The sequence below is a fragment of the Gekko japonicus genome, unplaced genomic scaffold (assembly GCF_001447785.1).
Source record: "Gekko japonicus isolate JY-2015 unplaced genomic scaffold, Gekko_japonicus_V1.1 scaffold1751, whole genome shotgun sequence".
Lineage (NCBI taxonomy): Eukaryota > Metazoa > Chordata > Lepidosauria > Squamata > Gekkonidae > Gekko > Gekko japonicus.
This window is the reverse complement of record NW_015171554.1, coordinates 236,298-248,784: the sequence shown is the minus strand read 5'-3', so window position 1 is coordinate 248,784 and position 12,487 is coordinate 236,298. Positions and strand designations below refer to the sequence as shown.

The window sequence follows — 12,487 nt, the reverse complement described above, 5'->3', positions numbered from 1 at the left end:
GGTATCGATGTCAGACTGACTGGCCTGTAATTTCCCGGATCTCCTCTGGAACCCTTTTTAAAGATGGGAGTGACATTAGCTACCTTCCAGTCCTCAGGAATGGAGGCAGATTTTAAGGAAAGATTACATATTTTTGTCAGGCGATCCACAAGTACACATTTGAGTTCTTTCAGTACTCTCGGATGTATGCCATCCAGGCCTGGTGATTTATCAGTTTTTAAATTGTCTGTATTGTCTTGGTAGAATGTACTTGCACCATGAGTTGACTCTAGGCTCTTAAGTTTTACAGGCAGTGAAATTTAAAACACAAAAATATCACAGCATTAATACTCTGAACTTTCAACATACAGTTTAGAATGTGATAGGAAAAAATGTACAGTGACTCAGTTCTGCAGCTTACTATTTCTGGTAAAACTTACTGAGCCTTATGATGCAAGTAGAGTCAGACAAGATAATGACAAAGGCCTTTGTTTTTCAGCATGAGTAGTTTTGATGTGGACTTCTGATACAGGAAATCAGTGTATAGAAGGTGGTGATGTGTCTGTTGGGAGACCTGTTTATATTGCCTCTTGTATTTTCACATTTCAAATACAGAAATGTTTAAGAGAGCCAGTCTGGTGTAGTGGTTAAGTGTGCGGACTCTAATCTGGGAGAACCGGGTTTGATTCCCCGCTTCTCCACTTGCACCTGCTTATGTGACCTTGGGTCAGTCACAAGCTCTGGCACAGTTGTTCCTGAAATAGCAGTTTGTGTCAGAGTTCTCTCAGCCCCACCCACCTCACAGGGTGTCTGTTGTGGGGAGGGGAAGGGAAAGGAGTTTGTAAGCCGCTCTGAGACTCCAAGTGAAGGGCGGGGTATAAATCCAATCTCCTCTTCTTCTTCTTCTTCTTAAGCTTTTTTGCAGTTTTATCAAGAGGCATTCAGCATTGCAGAGAACCACCACAAGAATAAAAGAAAGCTGCTTATCTCTATTTTGGTTAACTAGACTCCCCAAACGCTGTTTATTTTCCAGTATTTTATACACAGAATTGTTAAAGTGGTACTGATGGATGTGTTTCAAAGCCTATTTTGAATGGAGAACTACAACAAAGTAAAAGCAATGCCTTTATTTACTTCATTTATATTCCACCTTTCTCCCAAAGGGGAACCGAAGTAGCTTACATACTTGTCCTTAGTTTTAACCTCAAACAACCCTGTGAGGTCAGTTAGGCTAAGAGTGTGTGACTGGCCCAAGGTCACCCAGGGTTTCAAACCATGGTCTCCCAGATCCTAGTCCAACACCATAGCCATCAGGGGTGTGCACACACACACACAAAAATACACTGGTATTTTTCAGGTTCAGGTATATTGAACCTGAAAAATATTGGTATTTCCTGATATTCCCGAATCCCAATATTGCTATGGTATTGGGAATCAGGAAATATTCAGGATTGCTCCATCATACCCTATGTGGACCATTATAGTCAGTGGTCCCCAAAGGGTATAATGGATAATTGATCCAGGGCTATCTGGGGCTGGCGGGGCTGTTTTTTAGGTAGAGGCGCCAGATTTGCAGCATAGCTGCTGGAGTCTCAAAAAACAAGCAAACAACCCCCCCTCCCCCAAGTTTCAAAGAGATTTGAACAGGAGGTCCAATTCTGTGGACCCCAGAAGAAGGTGCCCCCATCCTCCATTGTTTCCAATGGAGGGGGAAAGGCATTTAAAGGGTCCCTTTAAGTGCCTTCTCCAAGCCATTGGGCAAATTGCGCTGTGGAGACTGAACTCCAAAGGCGTTTAAACTTCAAATGTGTTGTGGAAAGTTCACTCCAAAGGCATTTAAAGGGACTGAGAGCCCTTTAAATGCCCTGTAACTGTGGCTATCCAGTGGTCCCAAAAAATTCCGAATATTTTTTCAGCTCGGTTTATACTGAGTGTATCCCTAATAGCCACTATAGCACACTGGCTCTCAAAACAATCACAATAAGAAGTCATGTTGCAGGAGTTTTTTTCTGTGTAGGCATAAACAGGGATTTTAATGTCTAAAAAAACGAACATTTGGAAAATGTGAAGGCATTTTTGCGATTGCTATCAATAGGGAATACTAATTATCTTGGAGTCTAGGATACTATTCTGCAAAAAGGTAAACATTTTGTCTTAATTCAGTGAGTAAAATACCTGGGTCTTTGGAGTGGATTGTAGGGGCCATTGTCACTTTAGTCTTGTTTAATCTACACTGGCTCTGAAATTGCTTCTGGGTGCAATTAAGGGTGCTGGAGTTGATCTTCAGAGCTCTATATAGCTTGGGTCCCCCATAAAGATTGTCTGCTCCCACATGATCCTGCCTGACCATTACAAACATCTTTCGGGGAGCCCGTGTCATCTGAGGCAAGGCAGGATGGTAACCTAAGAAAGGGCCTTTTTGGTCATTGTCTATCATTGTCTTCTATCAGCAGGTGGAAGGCTTGTTTGTTTCATTTGGTGTTACCTTACTGACCATTCTTCCTATTCATTTATATGTGTGTATTGTTTTAAAAGTTCATTTTCAGTGTCTTTTTAAAAGTTCACCACCTTGAGGGTTGAAAGGCAGTATAAAAATATTTTAAATAAATAAAAAGGAACAATTAGGACTTATAAACATTAACTGAATTTTTACCTCTGACAATTTCTCATTCTTTTTGATCATGAGTACATAACAGTTTATTTAAATACTAGTACTCTACTGCCGTTTACAGGTGATAATTAAAGCATTACAGGTTAAAATAAAATTCCCCCAAATAATTCCCTCCCCCCAAAGATACCTGCCATACATACCCTGTCAAAAGCTTATGTAAACAAACAAACCTTGCAAAAATTGCTACTTAATATAACTAATTTTGCAAGTTAGAATGTAAGCCTTCCTGGGAAGCTTTCATTGTGATGAAAATATCCCCAAATCCTGAGATTTCAGTTTACATCTGATGGGTAAAATCTGATTTGTAATTCTCAAAGGAAGGGTAGCAGATGAGTTTCAAAACTTGTTAATGATTATTTTTTTTAACATTTGGTTGACGGTCAGAGGTTTCATTTTACTAAATGATGAGTATTCCAGCTGAAGAGACTCCTTGTACCCAACTCCTGATTGTTAAGCCACTTTTTCAATCAAATTGTCAAGTTATACTTGAGAACATGCAGTCAAGTTACACTTTAGAACATTGGGGTTTTTTGGTACCATTTTAATTCTTGGAAGAAGTGATCAGAAGTAAAACAATGTGTATGTTGCGTGAATCAGTCTTTAGCTTCTGATTTGTGCTTGCAGCCATTGTGTTTGGATCCTAAGGTGCTCTTCAGCGGATGGAAGTGTGCTGTGATGGCAGGCTGCTGTTTAACAAAGCATGGCATGACTTTGGTCAAATGGCCTTTGTTGGAAGTATACTCCTCTCATACTAAGTTTTCCATCTTACTGGTTTGATTTAAACGTTGCTGCTTAATGTCTTCTACCTGGATATACTTACAGCTTGACTATTTTGTAAATACTTTTGTGTTAAAAGTAACAACTGCTGATTTAAATGTGCTCAGACAGTTCATGTGTGTTTGTATTTTTTCAATAGCTGAGGTTAAGAAGGAACCAGATACTGTTACTTCAGATGATGTATTGATTGTTTATGAATTAACACCCACTCCTGAACAAAGAGTTCTTGCAGACTCCCTTAGATTACCACCAACATTCTTCTGCTACAAGAACAAACCTGGCTATCTAAGTAGTGATGATGATGATGGTAAGTAGCTTTCCAGAAAAATAATCTTTCATGTTGCAGGATGGTATTAAAAATGAAAATCTGTCCCTGTAAGTTCAGACAGACTTTTCTTCTTTTATGTCCACTGTGTAATAATTCTGCCCTTGGTGATTACTAGGGCTTCTGTTTCTGACCCTAACTTGTCATGGAGAACAAGATAAAACATAGTAAAGATGTTTGAATGGTTGCTGTTGTTGATATGAATTGCTGTTCCCTAACCATCCCACTGTTCTAGGTTGGGCCTGTATTTTTACCTTTCTCAGTTATGGAAAATGGCAGCATTCCATGTCCCTGCCTTTCCTTTATGTCACTACTGGCTTGTATCAGATATGGCTTCTATAAAGTTTAAAGCTGTGCTTGCTTGCGAAATGCTTTTACTGTTAACTTCTTTGGCAACACTATTCTCAACTCTTGATCCTGAAATAATCTTCTTGGCTTTCAGAAATTGGTTATAGCATCTATCTTACCATTCTGTATATGGAACATGAGAACTCTGCTTCATCCTTCTCTTTTCCTGCAGCAGTTTCTGACTATATGGAACATGAGAACTCTGCTTCATCCTCTTTTCCTGCAGCAGTTTCCGACTTGGAAAAATCATTGTCATGGTCACAGGACTCACGTGGAGAAATAGCTATGTGGGTTGGGGTGGTTCTTTGTGTGCTGGAGTGAAGTATTGCTCTTCATTCCTATTCCATAAATGCAGCTCTAATGAGGAAAGGGGTTGATTTAATCCTATTACCTATCCTCATGACAGCCCATCAACCCACATGGCTGTTCCCTTGCATGAATCCCACAGCCCCAGAAATTATCTTTTTTAGGTCCTAAGGGAGCTGCAGTAACAAAGAGGAACTCTTTGCCTTCTTTTTGTGGGTGGTTGAATACACATCACAGTCTGTTTCTGAAGAAGACTTCTTTTAAACTATGAATTGATTGATTTACGTTAAGCCTGACTGGCAGCACCTTGTCTTCAGTTCTAACTAATGTTAAGTTTTGTTGCTGTCAGCTGGTCTTCAGCATAACAAGTTCTGGGTTGGAACAGTGATGACTGCTGTATCTTATGTTTTGAGACCTTGGAGCACAAGTGAATTGGGGGGAGGGTTCCAGTATCGCTAATGGATTGTTGAAATGTGTTTGACTAGCTTTTCCTTTAATTTGTAGCAGTAGGCTTGAATTTGTGCAGGTCAGTCAGTAGTAATTAATGCCACAGTATCCCACTTCTTTTGTATTTCAGATGAGGACTATGAAACAGCAGTGAAGAATCTTAATGGAAAGTTGTATCCTAATGAACCTAAAGAACCCACAAGGTCAAAGGAAACCGATGGAGGTACAGCACATTGATTGGGAAGAGTTTTGTAACACTGAGCTTTAAGGGGTGTAATTCTCGATTCCAAATTTACAGGAGTTTACAGTAATGTGCATATTTATTTGTGTTTACTGTATAATATGCAGAGCATCATAGAATAATAAGAAACCAAATAATTAGTGAAAGGAAATCCAAGTTTGTTGTGACTTTTGTTGCAGAAGTGTGCATAAAGCTAATGAGATTACTGCCTTAAGCATCTATCAGAAAAAAGTTTTCATGTACATGTGTTATAATTTGTGTGTGTGTGTGTATAAATATATACATACACCCACACACTCTGCTGTGCTCTCATGTTTCATGAGACCCCTGCAGTACCATAATGCATGCTGAGAGTCTTGCTACAAACACGACATTTATAATCTACAAAATTATCTATTACATTTTTATCCCATTCTTCAGGGAGGTTGGGGGGTGTAGGATACAAGGTTCTCCCCTCCTCCACTTTATCTTCACAACAGCTCTGAGGTTATACTAGGCTTGGAGGCAGTGACTAGCCCAAGATCAGCTGGTGAGTTTGATGGCAGAGTGGGGATTTGAATTTGACTCTCCTAGCTTGCAGTTTGGCAGTGACAACTGCATCACACTGCCACTGAAGGTGCTGGTTAACAACTAAAGACCAAAAAGGTAAATGTTGGTGCAACATTTAATAGAAAACAATGTGGTCTTAAAAGATTTCAAAACCTCTTCTGTCTATCTTCAAGTTCCTGATCCATGGTGTTCTACTTGATGATCCAGCCAGCTGTTTTTTTGCTCAGTCTTGTCCAATTCTCCTTACTGCAGTCCCTATCCCACATGACTTGGGTAGTCACAGAAATCTCCCTTCTTACTAGTGGAAAACTGATTGAATCCAGCAGGTACACTGCTGTTTACTTTCTCTGTGTCTTGGCCATTTCCACTAAGCTTTTTCCTGTTTGCAGAGTTCCTGTTGTAGGGGTTTCTCCCAGCTTATTACAGACCTTTAACTTCTGAAGTCAGACAGCTGAATCAAATGTGCACATTTCACATCGGTGAAGGAAAGTGTGTAAATGTTCTATGGTATCAGAACAGCTCAGCCACTGACTTGGGAGCTTCATTAGATTTCATTTTAGAACAGCACTATAGAGATCATCCAAATTATTTTTCAAAATGGACATGAGCCTGGAATTGTTACAGGAATGGTTTTTAATAAACAGATCTGCCTAACCTTTTCAGGAACAATTTTGATGCTTTACTTCTACTTTACTGTTCATTCTTTTCGGTAAAATCTCAGGTGTTCTCCCTTTAGGTATCACAAGAGAAAATGAGGCAGAAAGTGGAAGTGATTGTGTTCTAGTCTGGGAAAAGAAACCGACTCCTGAAGAAAAGGCTAAAGCAGAGACACTGAAGCTTCCTCCAACATTTCTCTGTGGTATTAGCAGTGATACTGAAGAAGACAATGACAACTTGGAAGACTTTCAAACAGAACTTAAAAAAATTCAAGAAACTAAAGTAGGTAACAAGGTTTGATCTTAAATATCCCTGCAAGTGAATATACTTATAAGGTTGGATCCCACCACAGGTTTCCATGAATGGAAAACAGGGCAATTTTTGATCATTCCTTTCCTCCTGCTGCATACCTCCAACTCCTGCTTATGCTGTTCCTTAGAATCCCTTGTATGTTTTGGGCAGCAGCAGGAGAAGGGAGTAGGAAGGTCAGCTGCACTGATAAATCCCTTCTGTCAGCAGAAATGTTCTGAAGGGTCAGTAAACGTGGCAAATAATCCTTCTGTGTCCCTGGTCTTCCCCCATCCTCCTTTATCTTTGGATTTAGTTTGTAAACTACAAAATGTGGGGCTTTATCTGTACAAAATGCTAAGGTGCAAATGAGCTTGAATTTCCCCCTCTTTGGCTCATCAGGAATTGTCACAGCTGGTAACGGGCTGTTGAATACATAGAGAGGCACAGAATTAAATTTCTCATGATGTGACTTACAAAGATTTGCTCATGCTCATGGTCTGGTTAATTTCATATGTAAGCTCAGGAAGGTGTGTTGATTCAGACCACATTGGCAGTGATTCTGGACTCTACTTTTGTCTGCTCTAGAGTCATGCTCATGGTCTGGTTAATTTCATATGTCTGCTCTAGAGCATGTGGCTAGGGTTCGTTTGCGTGGGCTATAAATTAGCTCAAACTGTTTGGCCTGTGGGATTTTTTTTTCCGGTAATGCACTAGCTGTCATGTCTGGCATACTATAATTCGGTTTGGGAAGGAAGATATGTAGATGAAATAGCTTGAAAGGGAAGTTGGACTTACAGGGTTTTGGTTCCATTCAATTGTGATTCTACTATAAGTACTTACTAATGTGATATGAAACAATCTTGAAAATGCTAAGATAATTGTTGTCTATAGTTCTTTTTAACTTCTACTGCCTGGAATGTACCTGGCTACATAAACTAGATGTGGTTTCTTGTACTATCTGATACTTCTCACATGAATTCAGTTGAGACCTCTGAAGACTTAGATCTAGTTTAACACGAACAAAAAAGCTTTAACAGTGAATTTCTCTTTCAGGAAGCTCAAACAGGTGAATTCACAAGTTCAGGTGATGCGAAGACCACTATGGAAGGTGCACCTGTTGCAGCCGCCAGTAGAAATGAAGAATCATACTCTGCTACAGAATCTATACAGATGACACATACTTTATTGGAAACAGATGATACACCTGTTGATTTGTCAACTAAAAAAGAAAATGCTCAAGGTTCTTCAGCGTCCACCACCCAGGGTATACTCTCCTGCTTGGAATAGAGTTAAAAGTCATATACCGGTTTCAGAGGTGGATCCAGCTAGTTTTTCTGCCAGTGAAAAAGGGATGAGGGGGGTCCCTTTTGAGCATAAAGCCTGTGCTAAGAATCATGGGACCTGGATGGGTGAAAGGCAAGTGCAATGAGGGATGGAGAAAGGAGGGGAATTAGGTAAGAGTAAGTGGAAAAGCTGGCTTGATCCAACCCACAAACTGTATCAAGATCTATTAACATTCATGAATAATCTTGAGCTATTTAAAACTTCACATGCTGCACTGAAGTATGGTGCGTGTGCATGTAAGAGGGTGCTTTAGCCTGCCCGGATGATAGACAACATATTGAATATGTTTGTATGCCGAGTTTTAAACATGACCTTCAGGTCCTTTGTATGTAGGTGGATGGGAGAGAAGGGGTGAGAGATCTCTTTGTAGAGAAGGGGACAAATCTTTAGAGCTTGCACTGGGGGAAATGGAAGAAAAGTAGTACCACTAAAATGATATTTACATTCTGTTCTTGCATACAGAAAACCAGCCTTTCTCGTTTGACCTTGGCAACATACATGGCTTGTCTTTTGCTGATTTGGCCTCAAATAATTCTGGGGATTTTGCTTTTGGCTCTAAAGGTAAGGCACACTTTTAAAAGGTGTATGGGGGAGTATACTGAAGGGACCTGTTGTGTTGGAGGCCTTTAGTAGTGGAATAAAGCACTTTATTGAGGCAAGGAATTTTGTATGTAAGTATAGGATACTTTTTCTAGAATGCTAAGATTATTTCCTCCCCTTCCCCTGTTCAAACAGACAAAAACTTCAAGTGGGCAGATACAGGAGCAACTGTGTTTGGAGCACAGCCAGCTTCCAAAGGAGAGAATGAAGAAGATGGAAGTGATGAAGAAGTTGTACATAGTGATGATATTCATTTTGAACCAATAGTGTCTCTGCCAGAGGTAAGACTTTAATCAGAGAGGAAAAGGTTATCTGTAAGGTTCCTGCAGCAGTCCCTACATGACATGGCTATTGTGTTACAATATGATGTATAGTTCCAGTGTTGTAACCAATGTTCCCTCTAAGCTGTGGAGTCTTGTGAGCAAAAATTCTGCTTTGTGAAGAGCTGACATTAAAGTTGTGAGTGAACAATTTGGCTACTGCATAAATTAGTTTGCTCTGGAGCCATCCTTCCTGAGCTTAGACAAAAATCTGTGAGCTGGAGGCTAAAAAACTGTGTGCTAGCTCACACTAACTCAGCTTAGAGGGAACACTGGTTGTAACCCCACAGGATATTGCAGAAGATTAAGAGATGTATTAAGAAGGAAGATGTTAGGATAAGGTACACATCCATTACTTTATTCCAGGCTGTCAGTCTTGGCTTCTCCTCTTCATCCGTTGATGACAGCCTGCTACTTCACCTTAAGTTTCAGAGTAATAGATTGTTGTTGGTATCAGGAAATCTAGAATAATGTGAAATAGGCACGAACATAACAGGAACTAGAAGAGGGACACCCTGGGAGAAAGAATGCCTGCTCACATGCAGGGCAGCTGTAGTATATTATGGGGATTCCACTCTGTCCCCCAACTGTACTGGGAGCTCAGGCAAAGATTCCTGATAAAGTTTCAGAAGTTTAATTTTTTAAGACATGTGGGGTTATCTTGGGTGATGTTGGTAAAAGAAGGAACTGTAACCTGGGATTTCAGTGTTTCCAAAAGGCAGCGGTGCATAGTACTTCATAAATGGGAAAGCAATCAAATTTTTATTTATTTCCTTGGGCTGGGGGTGCTAGACAGTATATCTCCCCTTCTTTATACATGTGCACACACATGGTGGGAACCAATGGACAGAATTTTCATACTCTTGAGTATTGCTGTGCGTATTTCTAAAACAAAAGTAATACACAAATCACATTCGATGGAAAAAGTAGTACACAAATCCCATTCAGTGAAATACAGTTTCTCCAAGGCCTTAATTCAGGAATGAACTATATTAAGTTGTAATGGTAATATTGGTCTGAATAAGACTTCTTGTATCTGCCAGGTTGAGGTGAAGTCAGGAGAAGAAGATGAAGAAATTCTTTTCAAAGAGAGGTCAAAACTCTACAGATGGGACAGAGAAGTCAATCAGTGGAAAGAACGTGGTGTGGGAGAAATAAAAATCTTGTTCCATACACAGAAGAAATGCTATAGAGTTTTAATGAGAAGGGACCAAGTTCTTAAAGTCTGTGCAAACCATATAATCACAAAAGCAATGGAATTAAAACCCTTGAATACCTCAAACAATGCTATGGTTTGGACTGCTACAGATTATGCGGGTGAGTATTTGTGGGGGGAAATATTTCATAATTTGCCTAATGTTATAGTTAATCTGATCACAACACCTGGAATAATGTTTGGGATTTTAATTTCAGATGGTGAAGCTAAAGTAGAACAGCTGGCAGTCAGATTTAAAAGCCAAGAACTAGCTGATACCTTCAAGAGGAGGTTTGAAGAGTGTCAACAAAGTTTATCAGAGCTACAGAAAGGCCACGTATCCCTAGCAGCAGAACTGTCAAAAGAAACTAACCCTGTGGTATATCTTGACATTTCTACTGACAATGAACTTCTAGGTCGTATAACCATGGAATTGTTTTCAAATATTGTTCCTCGAACAGCGGAGAACTTCAGAGCACTGTGCACAGGAGAAAAAGGATTTAGTTTAAGAAACTCCACATTTCACAGAATAATTCCAGGTTTTGTCTGTCAGGTAAGTGCAAACATTAATGTTGGGTATATGTAGTGAAGGGTTTTTCATTTTAGACCAGGGATTTATTGTCAGGGTTAATAAAACTAAAGGGTACCTAAAATTTCAAAAACAGCCTCTTTTCAATTTGTATTCAGTTTTGTTGTTGTTCAGTCGCACAGTCGAGTCCGACTCTTCGCGACCCCATGGACCAGATCACGCCAGATCAGTAGGAGGGTGGAAAAAGAGAAAATGAAATGCCACTTCTCCGAATTGGAGCCCCCATATATATTCCTTTACACAAGTATATCTCCAGAAACAGCCATTCAGTGCATTGAATGTAAGCCCAAATAAAATAAAATAATAACTTAAACAGATCATCAGAATTTATTTTGAGCTCCAGGGTTCACCCTTTTCTCTCATTGGTTAGGTTAAGTAATTCTGACACTATATAGGAATGCATGTAATGTCTGAGCCTGCTGGCACTTTTAATATTCAGGTAAGGAACCTGTGAATATAAATGGTAAGATTTAAAACTGTTTTTAAGGCTTCACTGAATTTCCTTTGTTCATTCCAGGGAGGTGACATCACTAAACAGGATGGTACCGGAGGACGATCTATTTACGGAGATAAATTTGAGGATGAAAACTTCGAAATAAAACACACTGGCCCTGGCTTACTGTCCATGGCAAATCGTGGCAGAGACACCAATAATTCTCAGTTTTTTATTACTCTAAAAAAGGCAGAGCACTTGGACTTTAAACATGTTGTATTTGGGTTTGTGAAGGACGGCATGGATGTTGTGAAGCAAATAGAATCTTTTGGCAGTCCTAAAGGAACAGTGTCAAAAACAATTGTGATTACAGACTGTGGGCAAATATAAAAATTACTGTGAGACGTATGTGGATGGAAAGAAATCAGCATTCAACAGATCTAGACAAAATTATGTTCAGTTTTTGAAAAGCTGAACACTTTTAATGTATAAATGTAAATTTACAGCATATAGCTGAGTACTTTTTTAAAGTGTTCTAATGGAATTTGCATGTTATTAAATAAACGCTTAAACACATATTTCATATGTGATGTTCCTGATTTTCATTAAACAGTTTAAAATGAAATTCCAAGAGCCTGAAGTTCAGCCCCTTTGTTCAAGGGAGTCGAAGAAGGTTACAGCCTACTGATACATCTCGCGACATTCATAGGCAATGTAAATCAATGTAAATCAACTCCTTGCCCATGTTTTGCTTGCAGAACTATATTAGGTAAGACTTCCAAAGTTTCCAAAGTTTGTGTATAAAAGTGAGGGTTTTTTTGTTTTTGACAGAAAACCACAACCATATGTGATTCTGATTTGGATCAGGATTAGGTAAACCTTTTCGTCCCCGGTGCCACTTCCTTCACTTAAAATAATCTCACAGGGCTGTTTCAGGGCAGGCAAATAATGGGATGGAAAAGGCTTTTAAAATGGTTATTTTTCATTTGCATCTTCTCTTGATCCTTTCTTAGTCTGGCTTTATACTTGAGATAGCGTTGATCACTGTGGTGAAGGAAAGAGGGAATTCAGTCTCTTCTGATCTTTTGGGACGGATCACAGTAGATCATATGCAGTCTTATTGAACTACGTTGTTCAGATAAATCAGTGCTCTGCTTTGCTTAAGGTCATTTATATGTGATCGTGCCCAAAGAGTTATTGTTGAAGTGAAGCAGTCTGCAGTGTGGCATCTTTTTCTGCAGGTTCCACAAAGAGTCCTTCTGCAGTGTTGTACTTGGTAGATCATTAAATGATCAGCAAGAGGGTTTTTTTTAGTTGAATGTTATCAAATATCAAAACAATATGTAAAAGCAGCTTTCTCTGGACTTGGACAGTAATCGGTAGCTGTGGTGAAATGGCTGAGGGAAAACATGATA

The 12,487-nt window shown here is 39.4% G+C and overlaps 1 protein-coding gene across 2 annotated transcripts in view; it reads left to right on the top strand.

Annotated features, from left to right (window-relative positions):
- RANBP2 (RAN binding protein 2) overlaps positions 1 to 11,641 on the top strand; it is a 42,435-nt gene extending 30,794 nt beyond the window's left edge. For both annotated transcript variants that reach the window (XM_015419711.1, XM_015419710.1), the window contains 9 exons: positions 3,567 to 3,734; positions 4,984 to 5,076; positions 6,380 to 6,582; positions 7,645 to 7,855; positions 8,398 to 8,496; positions 8,671 to 8,816; positions 9,899 to 10,172; positions 10,269 to 10,603; positions 11,157 to 11,641. In XM_015419711.1, coding sequence (XP_015275197.1) covers positions 3,567 to 3,734; positions 4,984 to 5,076; positions 6,380 to 6,582; positions 7,645 to 7,855; positions 8,398 to 8,496; positions 8,671 to 8,816; positions 9,899 to 10,172; positions 10,269 to 10,603; positions 11,157 to 11,462 — 1,835 coding nt within the window. In that variant the 3' untranslated portion in view covers positions 11,463 to 11,641. The remainder of the gene's footprint in view (positions 1 to 3,566; positions 3,735 to 4,983; positions 5,077 to 6,379; positions 6,583 to 7,644; positions 7,856 to 8,397; positions 8,497 to 8,670; positions 8,817 to 9,898; positions 10,173 to 10,268; positions 10,604 to 11,156) is intronic.
- The last annotated feature ends 846 nt before the right edge of the window (positions 11,642 to 12,487 follow it).